This window comes from Penicillium waksmanii, assembly GCF_028829765.1.
Source record: "Penicillium waksmanii strain IBT 27052 chromosome Unknown utg000008l:1.0-5622682.0:1.0-5626561.0, whole genome shotgun sequence".
Taxonomy (NCBI): Eukaryota; Fungi; Ascomycota; class Eurotiomycetes; order Eurotiales; family Aspergillaceae; genus Penicillium; species Penicillium waksmanii.
The window spans coordinates 1,929,161-1,950,403 of NW_026643254.1; the positions used below are offsets into that span (position 1 = coordinate 1,929,161).

Consider the following 21,243-nt stretch of genomic DNA (forward strand, 5'->3'; position numbering starts at 1 on the left):
CATTAATTAGAGAAGTACACAAAGTACACCACTTCTTCTTGCCTTTTTGTCATCTCGAGATAGAGAGCAGCGATCAGATTTCTATTTAGATGAGACCTTCAATAAAGAATATCAGCCCAAGAAAGGCGGCAGAGTCCACTTCAGCCCAGCGCCAAAAATTATTAATACCTCAGCTAAAGTTTCGTCGTTGCAGGATGGTTTCAAATGCAAAATACCTTGAGACGTTATTAAAGTACAGTATATAACTACGACGGGTGGTATTACAGAGAGAAGTACCAAGGTTAGCATGAATCATGGGCTGTATAGATTTGGTAGGAAACGAATAAGAATGTACCGATACAAACCCATCTAGACACTGTCAAAATAGAGGGAAATTCACAATCACCAAACAATAAAGAATTATACCCTCTTATTAACTGTAGGCAAGAATTTAAGTCAGAAGCTACATACATAAAATAATTATAACTTACTCCCAACTACCCACTTCGGAGGCCAACAGCAGTCAACAGAGTTAGCACTCTTACCCCGTTAGAAGCAAATATAGACGCTGAGGGGTATTAAGCTTATCTGCTTCAATATCAAAGAACCTAGAACAGAATTGCAAAAAGAAAGTACTTTAGAGGATAAAGGAATAAGGCATACCAGAGAATGTACTTCGGTAGGTCGAAGGATTCTACTTGGAACAAGCGATGACTATGAGAATCAATAGACAGACATCTAAAACTGAAAGCCTTATCTCCCCTATCTCTAATCTTTCTCCTCTTCTCCAATACAGATATTGTTTAGCGAAGTAATTAACTTTGTGGATAACTTACTGTATAGGTAACTGGGCTCACTACAGAGTAGCCGGTAAGTTGTTAAAGTAGCTACAAATAAAGCACCTGACTGGGAAAGGAGGAGTGGTGTGACCTTTAAAGCAGAGAAAATCACCATTAAAGATTTACTCCCAAAGTCTATAAATCGGACCTGGTGTATTCTACCATCAAGGGAAATTAAATTACCGCGATAGTAAACATGTATGGGCTTCAAGAAGACATTGCATATCTGAGGACATGTACTGGTACTTTAGTAATAGTTTCCCTTTTAGCATAGCCGTCGAGCGTTAATAAATTGTGCGGTGGGTGTATGCGTGTGCGCGTGTTACCAACTAGTATGCATTGTAATTACCTACTGGAAGGGAAAGCTCGTGGAATAAGTTAAATATGTCAATATGACTTTATAACATCTGGCAATGAATACTTCAAGCAGAGTGAATTCCATCTTTTCGATAGATGGGGGTTTTCAAGTAGCCACACTGGCTATGCTATGATTGTTTGTCGCGTACTTGCTCCAGCCTCGAATGTTCGGCCCGTAGCTATAGAAAATGTACGGCACAAGCGTCATCAAGGAGCTGATACAAGCGAGGATCGTCAAGGTATAATGCACACCCATGTTGCGATAAAACGGAATTCCAGCAACAGTCATTCCGCCCGCCACGTAGTAGCGTGATACCGTCATAAATGACAAAGCAGATGCCGCATAAATATCATAGACATCGATAACATACATGTAAGAACTAGTGAATACCAAAATGGTACCGTAGCCTACAAAAACGGATGCAACGATGGGCGACCAGATGGAAATATAAGACTAGCCCATGCCGAGATAGTTAGTAAGTTTTTTCTATTAGAAAGACGAAAAAATAAATGATTTGGGTACATACGAAGTCTGTCCAAGCCATCCAAAATAGACCGATGGGGATAGCAGGTGCCCCAAGCATGGCAAACCACAACCGATTTTCCGGCCGAGTGTGTTTGCTATCATTTCTTTCCTTTGTCTGGACGAACTCAATTTTTGTCCACCGATAGATAAACGGTACATGGCATGCCGCCAACATCATTCCAACGAACATTGCCAACCAAATGATGTTTGTAAGACCTTGCGACAATCCATAAACATCACCAAAGATGAATTCATAACCGTCAAAGAACGTAAAGATAATGATGTATATCACTGTCATATACAGCGAAATAAGGATGATAATTGGCTCCTGGAAAGTGAGAAGAAATTCCCGCTTCAATGCATTATAAATCCGTGCGAATGCCCCTACCTCGGCGTGGCTAATATCCATTTCAGATACAAACCTGGTGTCGTCCGCCTTCATACGAAAATGCTTTGCCTTCCATTTCAAAAGGAGAGGAGCATAGGTCTCTGGTTGTATTAGAATAATTATAACCAAAACGATGCTCGACATGATCAAGATGATCCAATTAGCCCAGCGCCATCCAAGGCTGCTTTGGCCCATGTATGAAGAGATCACAGGTGCGAGAATAGGCCCCGAAAATGAAAATATGGCATAGAACGGGAACGCTAGCGTCTTCTCAAGTGGGTTCCACAGATCTGCGATTGTACCTCCTGCACAGGTGAGAGGTGGAGAACCGAAGGCACCGGACAAGAAGCGAAAAATAAGCTCCGCACCGTAGTTCGGGGCAAGGGCAGAAGCCATCACAAAGATCATGAAAATAACGAGCGAACTAAGGTATACCATATTGCGACCAAAAATCTCGGATAAAGGTCCTGAAACGAGGGCCCCTGTTGCAAATCCAAAGAGATACATGCCTTAAGGTCTGTGTTAATATGACTTATAATCTGCACTAGGCTGCATAATGAACTGATTTGACCTACCAGTTACCAGGGAACCCGCAACCTCACTTACGTTGAGATCTTTGCTACTCTGGGGAAGTACGGCAGCAGTTATCGATGAAGCCGCTCCGACCGAGAATGATAGCACAGACACCATAAGCGTTGCTATCATGCGCTTGGAGAGACTGAAGTTGCGTGGGTCAAGAGGATCATGTTCTCCTTCCCACCCAACTACAAATACCTCTTTCAGTGGACTTCCAGTAGCACCGGGACGTAATTTGACTTGGATTCCTCTCAATGAGTCCACTCCAGAACAGCCATTATCAGAAAGCGCCTTTTCTGGGTCCTCTGGGCACTTTTGGCCTATCTCGGCGTCGAGTGAATCAGATGTTTTTCCAGATACATCGACCGGGGAAGCATGAGAGATTTTCTGCCCCATAAAGGAGCTCTCTTCGAGATTTCTGTCGACAGAATGTCGTAGCTGCCTGTATTGGATATAGGATTGCATTTTCGATGGATCGTGGATCGGAAGGACGAATATGACTAGAGTATGGGGTGAATTTCGCGTTTCGAGAAATCAGTAGAATAAGATTGACCAAATTGGATATTTTGCACTTTTAATAAACGGCAAAAAAAATCTCCCGTCGAAGACTATCCGGACCACATCATTCCACAGCATCAAGAAGCGGTAAATGCCAGAGTACCGGGATCATGTTAGCCAGGAGATGTTTTTTAGGGTGAGAACGTCATTCAGAGCAGCCCGTAGAGTCAGTCGCCAAATTTTCTCGGCTCGAAAGTTGCCGACGTTCTCAGGGCATGCAGTTTTTCGGTTGACCACGTTTGCACCCAGGTTGGGTTGGGGACGACTCTGAGAGCCTCGTGCGTATCAAGTGGGCCGGATTTCGTCCGGGTGTTTCTGAACAACTTAAACTCTGTTTTATGGACCGGGCCGTTTGATCCGACCCACTTGCGTCCTCGCTCCGCGCGTAATGGACGCCGGTCCAGTGACGTGCTTCGGATATAACTTACCTTCCGTGTGAAGGCCTATAAGTCCGGATTATAACTTATTCCTACTAGTTGAAATTAAGACTTCCTCAAGTTGAGCAACCACGAAATCAGATCAGAAAATTACTATTTTCTGAATTTATAAAGGCTGCAGTTTTTGAAGCAACAGTTTCTTCCCGCTACACCTTAGAAAAATGGCACCTTGCAAGATGAGAGCACAGGAAGGATCCGAACAAAGTGGAGGTGGTAATTTTTTAACTTTTGCCCATGGATTACTGCGGGGCTCTCTTTATTCTCATAGCAACTAACTGATCAGTACTTTTGTGCGAGGAATCGGTTCTTTTTCAGGCTGGGCTTCATAGCTGAGACCATTCTGCATTTCAGAGGGCCAATCATGGACCAGTTTTAATTATGAGAACATATTTCGATCTATTTGTTTAATCTAAAATCAAGGCTGTGTGAATCTTCGTTCTATTTACAACATAGGTGGAGCTCGATGATGCTCGAGAAAGCGCGCAGCCTTGGTGGCGCTCTCAAGTCATCTAGTTGGCTATCGGTTGATTTTTGGACTTCCAGCATAAGCGAAGATAATATCTTCTTTTGCGAGGGAAACGCATCGCTTATCTGTTCCAGCTTCAAAGCTCAGGGCCATTTACGAGGTCAATTGAGATTAAACGACATTTTGAAACAATTTTGAGCCTGCGCAAAAGGCTTGAGCTATTGGTTTTTACCGAATCTTTCACTATGACATGCCCTAGTGTCACATGGGAATGACGATTATATCGAGCTTTATGCAACTACAATCCAAGATGTGGATCTTTTGAGGCTGGATTATGCAGCTGATATCTTCGTCGCTGCGAGCCAATGACGGATATACTCTTTTGATGCCAGGGCCTTTTCTTTCAAAATCAGATTTGCCACTAACCAGCCTTTGGGAATCCTGTGTGCATATGGCCCCCAGAAGTATACTCGGATGGCCTGTTTATTCGCGCCAAACGTGCAGATGCTTTTCTTGTAACCTTTCCCACTTCTATGCTCTGAAATTCTTTTGCGTCGTTTTGACTATCCACACAGCACAAAATATCTCAGTATGATGAGAAATAGTCACAAATGGACTGAGACCGAAGACCAAATATTGAAAGCAGCAGTGGATCAAGGCAAGTTGATTGAGCCCTTCAAATTCTTGGTCCTGAGTAAATCAGCAATTACAAGCTCTGATAAAGCTGACTCAATTCCACAGCCACGACGCCGATCGACTGGCTCTGGATAGCAAGCTACCTCCCCAAACGAGACAATAAGGACTGTCGCAAACGTTGGCACCAGCGATTTGCAGGAAGTACCAATTTCGGGAGCTGGATGGATATTGAGGATGATCAGCTGCGCGCTGCAGTTGCAAAGCATGGCCCAAAGTGGGGTGTTGTTTCTAAAGAAGTCAGCACACGAACCAGCGATCAGTGCTCTAAGCGTTGGAAACAAGTTCTAGATCCAAATCTTGATCATAGCCCTTGGAGTCCTGCAGAAGTGAGTCAGATTTTAAGATCGACGTGATATGCCTGATAGGAGCTTATTGGAATTTTTGATAGGACAATTGCCTACTCATTGGCGTTGAGCAGCACGGACGAAATTGGAAGATGTTATCTGAGATGCATTTCAAGAATCGGGCCGCATTATCATTGAAGAATAGACATGCACTCCTCGTCCGTCGAAAAAATAGGCTAAATGGATTACCTCGGGTCTTGTCAGCATTCCAATCTAGATCTCGCTCCCACTCGCCTAATTTCATCGCAACGGCCGGATATCGAAACAGTCGACAGCTTAGCAGTTTTGAAACTTCTAGCGATGCCGATATGATATTCGAAGAGGAAATTCAAGATGAAAGGATTGCTAGTGTATTCGATGGTAATGGCCTATCCGCCAAGGCGGCTCAATATGGCTGGAAAGGCCTCGAGGTGGCAAACTCAAATGCCATGTTAGAAACAGAGAATTGTTGGCCCACAGATGCAAGAACTTCCTCGTCTTCTTCATTGTTTCAGGGGGGAGTACTCGATGGTGATTTAGGGATTGGCAATTTGTTTGAAGAGTCATACTGGGAGCCCCAGAGTATTAGGCTGTTGCCCAAGTGCACTTTGCCTGAAGAACTTCAGGATACCTCCGAAGGCCTACTGGGCTCCATGTCTCCATTCGACAGCATTCCACGGTATCCATATGCCTCAATAGACTCAGAAGAAATAAGCCCAGACACAAGTGTCGCCATCTGCAGTCAACTCAGCAATAGCCCTGGCGATTTTCCCATGACAGCAGCATCAGGATCTGACAATAAGCAATTGGCAAATCCGACGGCGCGTTATCCTGCGAAGGACTGGACCAATCTACTTGACCTGACTCTCCGCTGCACAAAAAGCAAAATGGAGGCGATCAGGAAATCGGTTTTTGAGGCCGCAAATGACGCGCTCTGTATTGAAGAAAACGATGAAGATGTAGTTGAGTTGAGGCTGAGAGCAGAGTTGAGATCCTAGATATATTAAATATACTTTATTTCGACCTTTATTTTACCTCCTCTTAACAAAAGAACCAAAGGTTCAAGAGAGCCCAGATCTGCCTGAGGGTGCATGTGCATTGCACTAGCAGTCATCCTCCTCCAGCTCGTTACAGAAAGGATTAACTCAACTCCGTTTCTACGATCTGCTTCCGGTAACTCCTAATCGAAAAAACCTGATCGCGTCTGTGACTCCTGGAGCGGAGCGGTGAAGTTGGCTTATCAGAATATCGATATTCTGTGGCGCTGCAAAATACGAGGGCCGATCTACTCCGTACATTCCTCTGCATTGCATACGAAGAGATCTAAGTTCAAGTCCCCCTCCTCTTGCAGCACTGAAAGAAATCTAAATCTTCGAGCATCAAAATCTCAAACCAGCAATGATGACACTGAAGATATCATGCAGCTGCCAGAATCTCCAGTTCACCGTTGCTCTCCCCGCAGAGAGCCTTCCTTCTAACAGCAAAATACCTTCACCGAATGTTCGACCATTTAACGTGACCAGTTGGCAGGCGAACACCACAGACCAGGAAGCAAGTCACACCACCGGAAGTCGACACTATGGAAGACCCCAACCTGGCACAGCGTGGTATCTATAACCTCCCCTCGCCCTTCAGAATGGAATGATAAAACATACGTCTGAATTAAAACAAGATAGACGATTCATTCGTCTAGTACGGTCTCTCGGAAGTTCGACTCTTCTCGGGCTTTGAATGATCTGATAGAGACCGCCTCTATGCATTATAAAAGATGTATTTGCTGGCTTGAAGGTACTGTACCGAGTTAAAAAGGAATCACTCATCATTCCTTCCTTGGGACATGGAAGGTGGCTATGTGCAGATGCCAAGTAGACTAGTGTATCAGGTGTGGTAGATTAGTCAATGATGTATATTTAACTTCAGCCTGGAGGGTCAAAGCGTGAGCTTTGCATGAAAAGTGTGAGTCTCACCCGGTGTCACCCCGTTATCACCCCGTCATCACCCCGTCTATTGCGCACTCACCCTAATCACCCGGGTCGCGCGACGCTAAAGCGGCGGGCACCCCATTCTTACCCGGGCGGCACCTACCGCACTACCTGCTGTGTTTTAGCCACACGCCGAATGGCTGGGCTAGCCAATCGCCAGGTCCAGCCTAGTGGGGGTAGTTGATCGCCGCTTTCCCATCGCGCGACCTGGGTGAGAAGGGTGAATGCATAATGAAAACGTGACGCATTGAACAGAAACCCAAAGCACAAGGACAGACTAATATAACATGGCATTGTAATTAGAGGATCAGAACCCAGGAATGGGTTTAAATGGACTTTGAATTTTAACACGTGCTTAATCTAGGTGAAATGCTCGACTTGAAACTTGAACATGAGTTGTGTGTCCAAGAGGTCCCAACTTTCGTCACCTACAATATCAAACAGACTTATGACTTAGAATGGAAAATTAGCCTTGCAGTCGCCGGAGAGACAGTTAAGGTCAAAGGAAAGCACCCAGTGTTGATTATGGAAACGGCTGGTAAGGATTTAGAGCATTAGAAGATTTGTCTTGATTATGAGCCCTATAGGCTGGATCAGCCGCTATTAGGGATACACTTTTAGTAGGGAGAATTGAAAACTTTCTCCTGGCCAAAGGCGCTATACTCGTAGAATAGCAACCTGACCTCTGCCGACAAAGAACCCAGAACTATAATTAGCCATGCACTAGAGACCCAGTATGGTGACCACTCCCTTGACCTAGCATTGCGGGCGATACTAGAGGGCCAGAAGCGTTAACTCCATATTCTATGCCGGCGTCTGTAAGACAAACGGCGAAAAGGAATACACCGGGATTTTAGTCGGAACCTGGAAGTGATTAATATTAAAAGACAGAGCTAACTATAGGGGCTGTCGGTATTGAGCCTTAGCGTGTATAACTCCGACTGCATACGTCGCAAACAATAGTCTAAGTCGGACAATTTGCACTATTTGTGGCTTACTATTCTGTCTAATATCGGTCAGATACCAATAAAAGATCTCTATTATCTCAATAGGCACTATACAGAGATACCTTAAGTCTAAGTCTGGTAAGCACTAGGAAATGAATGAAATCCGCCGGTCAACAATAATTATTGTACTATTTTTACCGCTACTAATATTCAGGATCTGATAGAAAAATTCCAGTCGGAAAGCTATATTCAGTTTAACACCGATAATTACAATAAGTTACTAGTCGATAATAATTTTTCTTTTAGTAACATCTTTCCCCTGTATACAATTCTCCCACAGGTTAAAGTTCCCATAAGTAAGGGTTAGGGAGATATTTGACTTTAAGTCTCTGCCAACCCAGATGATATCAATCTTACGCTAATTATCTTACTTGCGGCGGATGCCACCCTATAGCCGGCAAAGGGCCCCAAAGCAAGATCAATATATAATATTGCTCATCGATACCGTAATGCCGAACACTTATAGAGGATAATAGGAGCTTAATATAACACATTGTGTAATGCTTCATGGCACTAACATTTTATATATCTTGAAAGATTCATTCGACTTCATAGAGGAGCTATCAGGATCAACGGAATTTATTTCTTGTCCGTTAGTAAAAAAAGTACTATTATAACAACATACCCCAACAGAATCCCGAAAAGAAGACATAGGCAGATAATAAAAAAAGACTGAAGCTCTAAATACTAAATCATAAGTGGGAGTCAAGTAAGGAGAATAGAATCATATTTTATAAGCTCAATAAGGCTTAGTATCGAAAGATAATAATATTAGCTAGTATTGAAGCCTTATAAAGCCAATAATTAGTGAATAAATACGCTAGTATTCTGATTATTTAAACTGTGACATTTCCCCACTTCCCCTACCTACCTAAGCACCTTTCCTTAGAGAATTCTAGTCCTTTAATTTTCTATAAATAATTATTCTACCGTATTAGTTCCCTATAGAAGATTTAGTTTACGTTGTCCAACCGATAGACCTCCTATCTTCAGGATCTCTATTACCCGCTTTTTGACGACCAAGGCATATCTTCTTTATCTATCTAACAAAGCTTAGCTTAATTACGTTATATTACTAACGAAGCTCTTCTTATATTTAAGATACGCTATAGAAATATCCCTGCTTATCAATTTACCGAAGAAAATATATTAGCTTTCAATAACGACGGCCTAATCCCTATTTACTTTACCAAAACCAAACCAAACTTACCTAATCAAGAATAGCACGTAAAGCGTAGTACCACTGGTAATATCACATTATATTTTAACGTCTTTCCTTAAAATATAGATATCAAAACACCGATCAGTCTACGTATCGACATATATCATGACCAGGGAGGCCTCACTAGTAGTAGGAGATAGTTCCTCCCCTGACCTACAGTAAATCAAATATAGCATAACGTCGTTGAGTAGGATTTATCACAAGCACCACCAGGCACATATACTATATAGTCTTATGGCGAGGGCCCAAGGCCTATCTCCAGAGACGGGGACCCTATAACAGTTACAAATTCGGTCTTTATAGTTAGACCCACCAAGAGTTACCCTAATCTAGCACCTAATAAGTAACCCCTTACTGGTGCGAATATTAACTAGTTTAGGGAACTGCCCGATAATATTCGTTATATCAACAAATATAACGTGTCATTTTTTCACAAGCTTGCCGCCTTCTTTCAGAGTCAAAGCACCTCATATAGCATCTTTATTAGGCGAGTGATAAGAGGGTATAGGGGAAGCTTATATCTGGAAAGCTATATATTTAAATACAATAATAAGATCTGCTATAAAACAGAGGAAGAGATTATCTCTCTCCTCTCCCATGAAATAATTCATAGCTTCTTATTAATAGATCTCGAGGATAATGGCTATGATAATAGGTGGTATATTGAAGGTAGCAGCCCGTATCCTATCTACTGAAATCTATTATACTCAAACTGTTTAATAAGCCTCGCTAAGTTTTATTGCCCTATCACTTTGGCCCTCAGGGCTTTAAGTACCTTATGAGCAGATTAAATACGATATTATAAGCTTATAGTACCAGCCCACAAGTTTATATGGATATAGTCGATTCCTAGAACAGTTTCTATGATAATTAGTACGCAGAGATAATACCTTATACCCGTAGCTACACATACCTTCTCTAGATCGGTAGTAGCCTAAGAAGAGCCAGCAGTACATTTAGATTTAATAAGATAAGTCTCCTAGACATTATCATTATCGAAATAAGTTACCAATAGTAAAAAGGAGAAAAGCTCCAGCTATCTAACTGGCTGATATACTTACAGCCGTACCTGGGAGATATATCTCAAGAATTCTGAGCTATACTTCGAGGCGCAAATATAGACTTAAAAGATATAGTGATAGCTTATAAAGACTAGATCTTGGCCACCTCAATACAGGAAATTTAGCAATTCGGGCTAGACAAATCGAGTACCAGTAGACGCATTATGTCTGGGCTTGTACAAGGATCAAGAGCCGCCATTGCAGGCCTCAGAGATAGAGATAACATCCTGTCGACGTCCCGGGCAGGCCTCTGTATGATATCGTTAAATACAAACTTTGAAGTTTGTATCAAGAGAGCCGGTCAGAAAATGCAAATCTCGTATTAGCCGCGCTCATTTTCAAAGGCTCGGGTTTATTACTTGATATTCAGACGGGGCGAGGTTCATCACAAATAATACAGACCCCCTCAATCCTGAATTTCGCGTACCAGTCAAGCGGAACTCAACAGGAACGAGCATAAATATAGACACAAAAATAGAAGCTATCTTCATTTATAGTGATTTCAAGCTGTCAGCCTTTGATTAAAGAAACAGGGTAAATATAGCAAGAGGATAGAAGGGAAAGTAAAAGTAAAAGCACTCAGAGCAAAAGAGAATAAGATCTTCTTCCTTTTACACTTTTTCATGTAATGAGAACAAATAGGGGCCAAGATAGGTACAGGTGACAGGAGCAAACACTCATTCCGAATGTTTCCTTCAGCCGCACACTTCGACCTCCAATGTCTAACTTCAAGTTGAAATTGGCCGACTATTCGCTGCCTCACTCTCAAAGGCGGGGTAGGTTTGCTAACCGCGTTTGATGGGCTGTCTACGGAGTAACCCCTCAGCAGATGAATAGCGTCCTTCTTTTCTCAGCCTTGTTGAGAATGCTACATAGTGAATTATCTATGGAATACGAATCAAGATACTTTATTCTGTGTGGTCTTGGTGATGTGAGCTACATCAATAATGAGGCTTAGCTGCATATAGCTGCATAATATGGCTGTAGCCTGCATGTATGCCCAATTCATGCAGAAGTATTACAACTTATGTCTGCCTTGCTACACTGCGATGTGTACAGCTGAGGCGGGGCTAGGTAAATGATCAGTTTGCTGCTTTAATCTTAATATAAAACCGTGTTCGCTCTTGTATTGAATTAATTGAATCAGCACACTCTTCCATCAGCCTGCAACATTTGAATTTGTCTGAACAACTAAGCCAAGGTAGTACGGACCGTGATTGATAAATTCTATTTACTATGACTGTATTAATTTAAATTATTAGATCTACAACCAAACTACCACTATATTATCCGAATTTCTATCTACCAATATATCTATTGAAGCTGTAGGCTGGTCTATCACTGGAGCAGGCGTTACTATATTGGCTGTTAGAGGGAGTGGTGGAATCTTGTTGTAACTCGAAGTGTTCAAAAATGATAATTTGAGTAATGTGGAGCAAGGCAGGGCCTCTGAGGTTATGCATCTTGCAAACGAAATCAAAAATGTCCGGATAAACGAAGCTGGCATTATGAAATGGGCGCAATGGCACAGGTTGTAACTGTCTCTACTGCCTCCCTATGCCAACGAATTTACACGGTTAGCAGTCAGCTTTCCAGCATTTTGTGATCTTTAAGTTTTCAAAATATCCTGTGCGCTCTATAGTGTTGAAGTTAATGAGGCTATGAAGGTAAAGTCTATAAGGGTACAACAAGCAATACAACTAGATTGTTAGGTTGTGTTTATACTAGCTCTAACTATTGTGATACTTTTACCTCTTTTCCTCTGTATTTTCCTATGCTATCATTACCGACCTGTTATGTGTTACTAACTAATTACTACTTATGAGTGGTTGGTCAGTTGGTAGACTTACCTTGTTGTATGTAGTCACTCAAACCTACTTAGGGTAATCCTTATGCATTAACTCTCAATCATCCTGTTGCTTGTGCTAAGCCTTGTGTAGGCTAATATCCTGTTAAGTAACTTTGGAGGATATGTCAGTTGAGTGTGTCAAATAGATCAGTCCAGAAAGCTTCTCTACTTGTAGAGTTGTAGTTGTAATTATACTGTATAGAAGTGAAGGTGTACTCAAGCAACTTAGATAAGATTGATCACAAAGAACTAAGTATATGTGTGAGAAAAGAGTTTTTTATATATCTAGCCCTTTGTATACTCATGTGTCAACTCCCTTGAAGTCACTCTCAGGGTTACTCTTGGAGTCACCCCTACTCTCTGTAATACTTTTGTTGGGGTAGTTGGACGATGGCGCGTTCGAGAAGGATGTAGCATTCAAAGAAATCAATTTTGAACATTATCCCTGCGTGTAAGATTGTGTCTGGTTCGGTATTAGTGGTGGATATGGATATGGATGTGGTCATGTCTGTGTCTGGAGGGATGGTCGCGAGACGGTATGCTTCTGCGAGGAAGGGGAGTTTCCAGCGGATTAGTGAGACAATTTTCATGAAGCAGGCTAGTTTTTCGTATGGAAGGAGGTGGTGTGGTGTTGGGTCGGGGTGTTGCGGCAAACAAACGCGCTGTAATCGCTACACAGAAAGTACCTGAACAGTTTCTAATTCGATCACTCTATTCATAATGGAAAGTAAGAGGTAGAAGCTCAATGAACTGATTGATAAACATAGAACAGGAAGGTAGAAGGGTAGAGAGGATAGAGTTGGTTGAGTTGGAAAGTGCAACCAACCAAGGTGAAAGTATCAAAACAAGTCTTTGCTGCAACCCCGATGTAGTCTTTCTTTTCCGGCCACATTTTATTTGAAGAGAGGTGAGTTTAATGTGAGCTTGAGGCTTTCAATATAAGCTAATATTTGAAAAGCTCTATATGTTTTTTTGTCTCTGGCCTCCTTTTTACGCCTGCTTATCGTGAGTTATACTATTGGTAGTTTGCCTTGTATACTAACTAATATGGAACAACTTGAATAAAGCAAACGACGATCCGGCCCAGACCCTCTCAATCCCGACCAGCAACTCCAGTTAGTGCTAAAATATACACAAGTTACGTGATGGTAAGCGAATTCTAATCTTCTAAAGGTACCCTGCAAGTCTGCTTTCGCCTATTACCTCCGAAGTATGCCAAAGTACAGTCCTATCTCTGCACCACTACGACAAGCATTGATTAAATGCTTTCGAGCAACCACCTGCCTGGTTCGCCCTGAACTACGTCGTCAACTCGTCTTGGTTGGCGGTGCTGCCAGCATTGCCCATGACTCGGTTTTCTACACTGAGGACGTGGATGTTGCGGCCCCGAGCGATGTCATCTACGATATCTGCAAGGGAGTGATGGACGGCGCCCTCAACTTTTCTCTCGAGCCCGACGGCAAGATTGCGTTCGATGGTAGCCAAGGTATTCGTGTCCGAGTCGATATCATCGAGATCGGAGACGCTATCGAACGAATCCACGTAATAGAGCCTTTTTTCGAAGGCTCTGTCGCGTCCATGTCGGACTTGCTGAGACTGAGGGCCGTGACGGTGGTTGAACGTGGGAGTGATGGAGAGGCTGATGACTTTCGATGGCTACTGGCGGAGGTGGCGAAGGCAGGACAGCTTATCCCAGGGCTAAGCCAAGAAGAACTGGAATATATGCGTGAAGCCGGGAGGTCATGTCTGGGAAGATTGGATCGTTTGGTATTATATAGTATTCTAAAGCAAGAGGATGGAAAAATCCTCTAGTTTGTATGTTTTCCTCTCACCTTTCCTTTGGCCCGATATGGTCCGTTTTGGAGGCACCTGGGTCTCTCCCTCTCTCTTTTTTATATTTTTTACTTTTTTCCTCCCTTCTTTTTCCACTAAAATACATTATTGTATTCATTTTTGGCCTTATATGAGTAGTACTAAGTGCAGTAAATAGGTATATTTGATAACATGATAAAGTACCAGTGCCCATACAATTCAATTCAATCCAAAGCTCAATTAAATGCAGCCTACTAACTCAGAATGTAATGGCTATGCAGGCGTTACCTCCGTCGGTAACCAGAGCCATGCAAACGACACGTATACAATGTAATAAAATAAATGAAAGCTGGCCGTAGCTATGTAAAAGAATATAATAAACCCAGCAAAACTGTCGTGAAACCCCACAATTTAATACTCGCCACCTGGGCACTACTGCCAGCTCACAGTAGACCCTATGCGGCCACATCCCATATAGCTCTCTAGCACTTACAACAGCTCCAGGTCTTCGATCTTCTTCAATCTGTGCCGAGATCTTCTATTTAGTCTCTTGTGGATTCACCAATTGTCGTTCGATATAACCAGCGTCTTCATGCCCTGCTTTAAGCCCCCGTCAGGACTTTATTGTTCATTAGCCTCCGGATCTACCGCTTCGTATATCACGTCGCGGAACTGGCCCATAATGCCGATTTGATGCATGAATTCGCCCAAGTAGTGAATGGCCGGCGGGTGTGATATAATGGCATTGTAGTAATTGAATTGCCCTGGGTACCCTCACTAATGCACTGCATAAGCCTGATCAGATCCACAGGCGAGCTCATTCCATTTGTTTATGACACGTTTTCTTGCAGATCTACCAACACCATGCTGGTGAGAGATCTAGCTCCACGATCCATGCTGGTTGTATTGGTAGAGCTTTCTCCCCTTCAATTGCAGCATTCACAAAAAGGGTCTGCCAGCCCATCTTGAGCGGGCTTGGATCAGAACAACAATGGCTGGTGGAGAAAACTCCCGCGGGAATTTTGGCTATCTTTTTCCGCATTGTAGATAATTTTTCTATTGTCATAGATCTCTCATTGTCGATATCAGTCAAATGCGAAGGCTTGGCACTCGGTTTCTGGCGCCAAGTAATGAGCTTGGCTCCCCAGCCTTCATGGATGTGACCAAAGCAGTGCATACGAGGCCGAGCTCGGGCTATCGCTTCGAAAAGGAGAGGGCACCCTGCTCGCTCAGCCGAGTAAGTCATATCCATTACACCTTTCGGAGGACCATGGGTAATAGCAACATCGACATTATGAATTGAAAAATCATGACCGTGATCAGGGTGGTATTGGAATCCCCAATCACCTAGCGAGGGCGTGAATGGGCTGGCATAGACTCTCAAAATCGCGCCATTCCCTAATCGAAATTCGTGAGTCCCTTCGTCAAGGAAAGTAATTCCAACTTCTCGGTCAAATAACTTTCTCGCCTCGCCTTCGTAGCCATACGTCTGTTGGACCAGGGTGGGATCCAAAGGTGGTTTGACACTAGCCACTTTTCTTTGGAAGGCAGGAATATCCATCGTGAAGTCATGGTTTCCAGCTATTGCAATTTTGAGCGGTGCGTTGATGGTATGGAGGAGGCGAATAGAACCTTTGTATTCCTCAAGCTTGGACTCTGTAGTCAGGTCTCCACAGTGGATGACGACGTCTACAGAATGGTTCGGGGTATCTTTAGCAAGCGTCTCGAGGCCATGTGTGTCGGAAATCACGAGAAACCGTGTTTTGACAGGGCGCTGGCGATCTGCCATCGTGAAGTGAAATATTGAATAATTTAAGCGATGTGAAGAAATTTGGAAAATTAAGAAAAAGGAACGAGTTCTGGTTAAGTCACCTTTGAACTTGAATGCTGTAGCAGCAGCAAGGAGCGCGATCTATCGTGTGAAGAGATGAATGGTAAAAAGCGTGTATTATGCAGGAAGCTACATAGGTAACTCTACGTAGGGGATTTCCTATGACGGGTGGGGCCTTCCCCCTTTGACTGCCGCCGCTTTAGTGAGGACGCTCAGACTCAGACTCACTGAGTAAAACTCAGTCCGGGCTCAGAGTCAGTGAGCTGTAGTAAATCACGTGACGGGCGCTCAGAGTAGACCTCGCCAAACGCGGGTTTGGGTTGGGTTTTGAATTTCCTTACCCGCCCACGGGCAGCCCACCGCGGGTTTTGGCCTTGATGAACCCGCCTACGGGTTCTTGGCGGGTACCCGCGGGTTGCCCAAAATACCCAAAAATATGCATAAATCGTGGATAAACCTGATTAGTCACCTAGTGTAATTTTGGTAATTTATCTCTGTCATGCTTTTGGGTGGATGTTATACTGAAACAATAAACGCTATTGACCTGGAAATATATATTCTCTATATTAAAATCACCGCCCTTACTACTTCACCTACATATCCGAAGGGACCATAGGCCGCATCGATGATTTTATACAGATTTATCGATTCAGAATCTTTTAAATGAGCTCAAAATTATTATCTGATGATTTAAATCAGTGATTTGGACCTTCTCAGTAGCCTTCCCAAAGTCATATTCATCTCTGGGCGGGTTTTACGCAACTCAGGAATAGATAGATCCAAACGCACGACGCGAGTCAACAAAATCTACAACCAAGCGCTCAAGATAAAAAAAAAATCCTTTCTAATATGCACAACCTATTCCTTCAGTATAGTGTCTTCTTCCTTGTCATCGCGATCAATACACCAGTCTTTCAGTCCTCTGCTGTCTATTAAGCCGTTATCTGACGCTTTCTTGGACTCTGACATTCAATCCTCTGTAAGAGAATAAGCCCCTCCCATTGGCCTCTGAATGTCATAAGTTGACCTCTGTATATACTAAGATAGACTGTAGCCTTTCAGTAGACCCCGCATAACCTACGACAGAACCTCTCGAAGACCTCCAGCGACACTCAGGTATATAGGACCTCAATACAGAAAGAAATGGATTGCGTATGAGTCATATCTAGAGAGAGAGTTTCTTGAATAGTGGAATGGAACGGAGTACGGCCAAAAGCTGAACGGAGATGGCCAATCCCGAATTAAATGGTCCACCGAATTACGTCACGCTGAGGCGTGGAAACACTTTGACCAAGTGGCTGATATTGATTCTGGACGTCCTCGAGTTATCTGCCAGGCTTACCTTACTGTGCTTGATCATCCACAATATAAAGGAAATGGGATAAGCGCTATAAGTCAATACAAAAAGTCCAATACCTGTCGCAAAGGGAAGAAAAAGGGATTTCATCAGTCACTGATTTCGGATTCATTGCAGAATCATTTCACAAGGGAACTATCCAATATCCACAGGGTAACAGCAATCCAGATTAAGGAGTAGTTATTGAAGATAATTACCTGTCTCCGTTTGCCATTTCAGACAGTAGAGAATCCGGTATTTCAGAGGCTGCTTAGCCTTTTATATTCTGGTCCCAGGGAATTAGAACTCCCGTCAGCCAAAACCCTGCGAAGATGGCTCCGGGATGTAGTTACCTATCAGCAGGACTTATAGTTATAAGATCTGCCTGATGATGCTAAGGTTTCCCTTGCTTTGGATTATTGGACTAGTCCGTTCTAGCAGGCATTTATAGCTATTATGGTTTATTTTATTGATAAAGATTAGAACTATAGGGAAATGCTCCTTGGATTTAAGCTGCTGTACGGTCCTTATATAGGAAATAACCTAAGTAATGTGTTACACTAGCTACTAGAGGAACACAAGCTCCTGGATCGTATTTTTAGCGTTACTACAGATAACGCTACCAACAACGATACTATGATACGAGCTTTGCAAGAAAGACTGATCTCCACCGGCGCAATTAGCTCCAGAGAATCAATAGTCTGGGTTCCCTGTATGGCTTATGTAATCTAGCTTTGCTTGAAACAGCTCTTGGGTTATATTAGGGCAGCCCCTAAGAACAAAGAAGTAAGAACCTTTTGGTCCGATACTCAAGCAAATAGGTTGAAAGATTCGGCCAACCAGGGAGACGTAGCTTATACTCTGACAAAGGTGAGCCAAGATATTTATGTTTGTTTGTCAATATAACCGGAGCGCTTATAAAAGTAGATTCGATCCTTTGCGGTCTTTGTCAATACAAGCCTACAATGACGAGATACTTTCCTATGCCTCTAATCAGATGGTGCCCGGCTGTTTCTGTTATATAACGTTCAGATACGCTGGAATTCAACATTTTTGATGCTTCGCCGAGCACATCGGCTAAGAAGTATAATCGATAAATATTGCCGCGATTATGAATACTTGTAGTTCAAGGTTACTGATGTTAAATAGAGATAAATTAACTACCTGGTTCATTTGACTAAACCGTTCTTTCAGTTCACTATGGCTCTGATAAAGACCAGAGATATTATAATCTATAGTGTGCTCCTTGTGTACAGAAAACTACTTAAGTATATTAAACGGTCAAATCGAAAACTGAAGAGAAAAGCAATACCCTAGAAAAAAGATATGTACGGTGCGTTGCTTATTGTAAGGCAGAAGTTGAGAGAGTATTATAAAAAGACTTACCGTAATTACAGTTTTCTCTATAGTACTGGAACGTTACTTGCTCCTCAGTATAAGTTAAGTACTTTCGATAATAGAGAGTACTCTACTTACTACGAAGATACGTTAAAAAGGTACTGTGAATATTTGAGAGCATCTTTTATATAATATCAGCAGCAGAACCCTGAGTTATTATTCCGTACAGTGCAACGGTCTTCTACTTTGTATAGCACAGAGCTTAATCAGCTTCTTGAGCTATCTAATACAAATATATTCTATAAAGGGGTAGAATATAATGAAGTAGATCAGTATCTTAGAGAAGGTACGAGTAATTGACATACTATACTGGAACGACTGACTAACCCTGTATAGCGAATGTCCCTGTATTACTATGACTTTATTAGAAAGAGCATAAGCGTAAGTTCCCAGTGCTCTCTCGGCTTGTATAAGATTTGCTTTTAGTCCTGGCCACCGGTGCGGGTATAGAAAGGCTTTTTAATAGTGTACAAGATATTTATTATTATCGTCGAGGATCTCTTTATAAGGGGACCATTTAGGATTTGATAATGTATATATGCTCAGAAAGGCTTACACTAGAGGGGCAGCAATTAATCTGTTTAGAGAAACCGTTAGAGAGCGACAGTTAGGAGGCAGTCGAAGAGGATAAAGCGTTGAGAGCAATTGAGGAGGATACAGCGCCGATTAGCGAGGATAAGGAAATTAAAGAGAGCGAGAATTTGGAGGGTATTTTTGAGTTAGAGGAGCTATATTAAGTAGAGTATACGCTGGTAGAGACTGACCGGACCTCTATATACAGCCAGACTCCTGACCTTGAATAAGAGGAAGAGAGTATAGAGGAGGACGATGAGTCAGATTTACTTCTACCTTAAATTACGCAATTGAGTGGTGACAGGGGCCAGAAGAGATCTTCTGGTCGGGTAACAATGCCCTCAAGCAGACTGCGAGGTTATGAACTATACTAGTCCTTGTAATCAGCCAATTTTATTGTTTGTTTTAAGCACATTATACTCTTCCAAATATATTCAGTCATAGACCAGCAGTTATACAGTCGGTACCATTAGATAATCGAAAGTTACTGCATAATCTAATGTAAAATGCTATGTCAACCTTTTTTGCTTTTTTGGGTAATCGCGGGTACCCATTTGGGTCTTGGGTTGGGTTCCCTATATGACAACCCGCCCACGGGTTTGCTGACTAAGACCCAACCCGGCCCATGGGCTGGGTTTTCGCGGGCGGGTTTTGGCGAGGCCTACTTCTACCTGGTTACTGCTGCACTTTCCTCATCCTTTCCTCGTATAATTTTCAAGGATTTATAGTGGATTATATATTGATCTAGGCATTCAAAGTTGAGGGCTATTATTCAGTACTTTTCGAAATAATCTATACCAGCTCACTCTTTTGACTTAAATTTGGGGAAAAAAAGTCCGAGGTGAGCCAAGCCGATTTAGGTCACCGCATTGAAGTTACGGCAGAATGCCAAGCAAAGGCTAGCCGAACCAGTAAATCCCCCGCCAAGACGACAGCGAACTGCAAGTCCCATCGGACACATTTAAGCGAGGCATCGCTGGCAGCCTTTAATTTGGTACCATACACCTAGGTATCTACTATCTCTCGAATCTCATATTTCCTTAACCCTGGGGCGTTCTATCGGAAATCTTCCTAGGTTGGAAGCATGGCGTCGGAGCTTTTCCATGACAACTCATGGACGACACCATGGCAATCACCCGAGTTCCCCCCCGAGGAACTCCCCCATGAGAGAAGAAAAAGATTTCAAACAAAACCGGGATGGAGATCGGGTTGGAATGGCCATCTTCCTCGATTTTTCCAGTTTCACTCGAGGGGCATCGGCGGTTGGCCGTGGGGCTTTGTTATCTATCGCACAAGCTTTGAAGCTACATCTGACCAGGACTGGGCTGCTGTGATTGCAAAGATTGATCGGTACTGCTACACCTCAATGGGTCCCATTCCGAAAGGATTCGAGCGTCTGTTCCCACCCCAGCCAAATATTCGTGAACTTGTTTGCGAGGGCTATCGAAATGTGATTGTCGAGGATCCAAAGCTAGAATTTGCCTCGATTGAAACCATTCGCAAACGACATATTGAATGGGCCGAGGGACAGGGCTACTCCCGTCATATTGGCAGACCTCGATTTGACTATTGCCTTGTTCTGGATGACCGCTCTATACGGTCGATTTTGGCAAGTTCAGAGCCAAAGAGTAATGCATCTGATTCTGGTTTAGTCGGATACGTTAATGTGATCGACTGTGACTTTGACCCAGAGGATCCTGAAAATGAATGCTCGGAGTTCTATGATGGGTCACTAAGAATTTGCTTACGCGATATTTTCTCCTTTGCTCTATCTTGTGAAAATCTCCAGACAGGCGAACAACAATGGGGAGACTGGGGAATGGAAAATCCCGGAAACGTTATCTATACAGATGGACATTCATCGCTTATTGAGAAGCAAGATGTGTTTCTCTGTCCATCTGATTACAACATCTTTTCCCGCTTACGAGAACCTAAATTGCCAAGAAACCCGACCATCACCGAGTCTGAGTATCGTGAACGGCAGAGTTCTATCACAATAGAAAGTCAAGCCGCCTGATTCATGTTCA

At 43.0% G+C, this 21,243-nt stretch overlaps 8 protein-coding genes across 8 annotated transcripts; 6 read left to right on the forward strand and 2 right to left on the reverse strand.

Annotated features, from left to right (window-relative positions):
- Window positions 1–1,281: 1,281 nt before the first annotated feature.
- Window positions 1,282–3,130, reverse strand: N7481_009040 (MFS transporter; the record flags this gene model as incomplete). Its single annotated transcript, XM_057268259.1, has 3 exons — window positions 1,282–1,629; window positions 1,703–2,598; window positions 2,665–3,130. 3 exons carry the CDS (start codon window positions 3,128–3,130, stop codon window positions 1,282–1,284), a joined length of 1,710 nt encoding a protein of 569 aa, XP_057118936.1.
- Window positions 3,131–4,717: 1,587 nt separating this feature from the next.
- Window positions 4,718–6,143, forward strand: N7481_009041 (Homeodomain-like protein; the record flags this gene model as incomplete). The annotated part of the gene is made up of 3 exons (XM_057268260.1): window positions 4,718–4,820; window positions 4,868–5,148; window positions 5,211–6,143. The coding sequence occupies 3 exons, from the start codon at window positions 4,718–4,720 to the stop codon at window positions 6,141–6,143; spliced, it is 1,317 nt and encodes a 438-aa protein (XP_057118937.1).
- Window positions 6,144–9,461: 3,318 nt separating this feature from the next.
- Window positions 9,462–10,138, forward strand: N7481_009042 (uncharacterized protein; the record flags this gene model as incomplete). Its single annotated transcript, XM_057268261.1, has 4 exons — window positions 9,462–9,485; window positions 9,587–9,699; window positions 9,736–10,035; window positions 10,081–10,138. 4 exons carry the CDS (start codon window positions 9,462–9,464, stop codon window positions 10,136–10,138), a joined length of 495 nt encoding a protein of 164 aa, XP_057118938.1.
- Window positions 10,139–13,478: 3,340 nt separating this feature from the next.
- On the forward strand, window positions 13,479–14,078 carry N7481_009043 (uncharacterized protein; the record flags this gene model as incomplete). Its single annotated transcript, XM_057268262.1, has 1 exon — window positions 13,479–14,078. The coding sequence occupies one exon, from the start codon at window positions 13,479–13,481 to the stop codon at window positions 14,076–14,078; it is 600 nt and encodes a 199-aa protein (XP_057118939.1).
- Window positions 14,079–14,931: 853 nt separating this feature from the next.
- On the reverse strand, window positions 14,932–15,867 carry N7481_009044 (metallophosphatase domain-containing protein; the record flags this gene model as incomplete). Its single annotated transcript, XM_057268263.1, has 1 exon — window positions 14,932–15,867. One exon carries the CDS (start codon window positions 15,865–15,867, stop codon window positions 14,932–14,934), a length of 936 nt encoding a protein of 311 aa, XP_057118940.1.
- Window positions 15,868–18,571: 2,704 nt separating this feature from the next.
- On the forward strand, window positions 18,572–19,164 carry N7481_009045 (uncharacterized protein; the record flags this gene model as incomplete). The annotated part of the gene is made up of 3 exons (XM_057268264.1): window positions 18,572–18,741; window positions 18,838–18,929; window positions 19,070–19,164. The coding sequence occupies 3 exons, from the start codon at window positions 18,572–18,574 to the stop codon at window positions 19,162–19,164; spliced, it is 357 nt and encodes a 118-aa protein (XP_057118941.1).
- Window positions 19,165–19,173: 9 nt separating this feature from the next.
- Window positions 19,174–19,380, forward strand: N7481_009046 (uncharacterized protein; the record flags this gene model as incomplete). The annotated part of the gene is given in 2 exon segments (XM_057268265.1): window positions 19,174–19,249; window positions 19,262–19,380. The coding sequence occupies 2 exon segments, from the start codon at window positions 19,174–19,176 to the stop codon at window positions 19,378–19,380; spliced, it is 195 nt and encodes a 64-aa protein (XP_057118942.1).
- A 920-nt stretch (window positions 19,381–20,300) lies between these two features.
- On the forward strand, window positions 20,301–21,233 carry N7481_009047 (uncharacterized protein; the record flags this gene model as incomplete). The annotated part of the gene is made up of 1 exon (XM_057268266.1): window positions 20,301–21,233. The coding sequence occupies one exon, from the start codon at window positions 20,301–20,303 to the stop codon at window positions 21,231–21,233; it is 933 nt and encodes a 310-aa protein (XP_057118943.1).
- Between the last annotated feature and the right edge of the window lie 10 nt (window positions 21,234–21,243).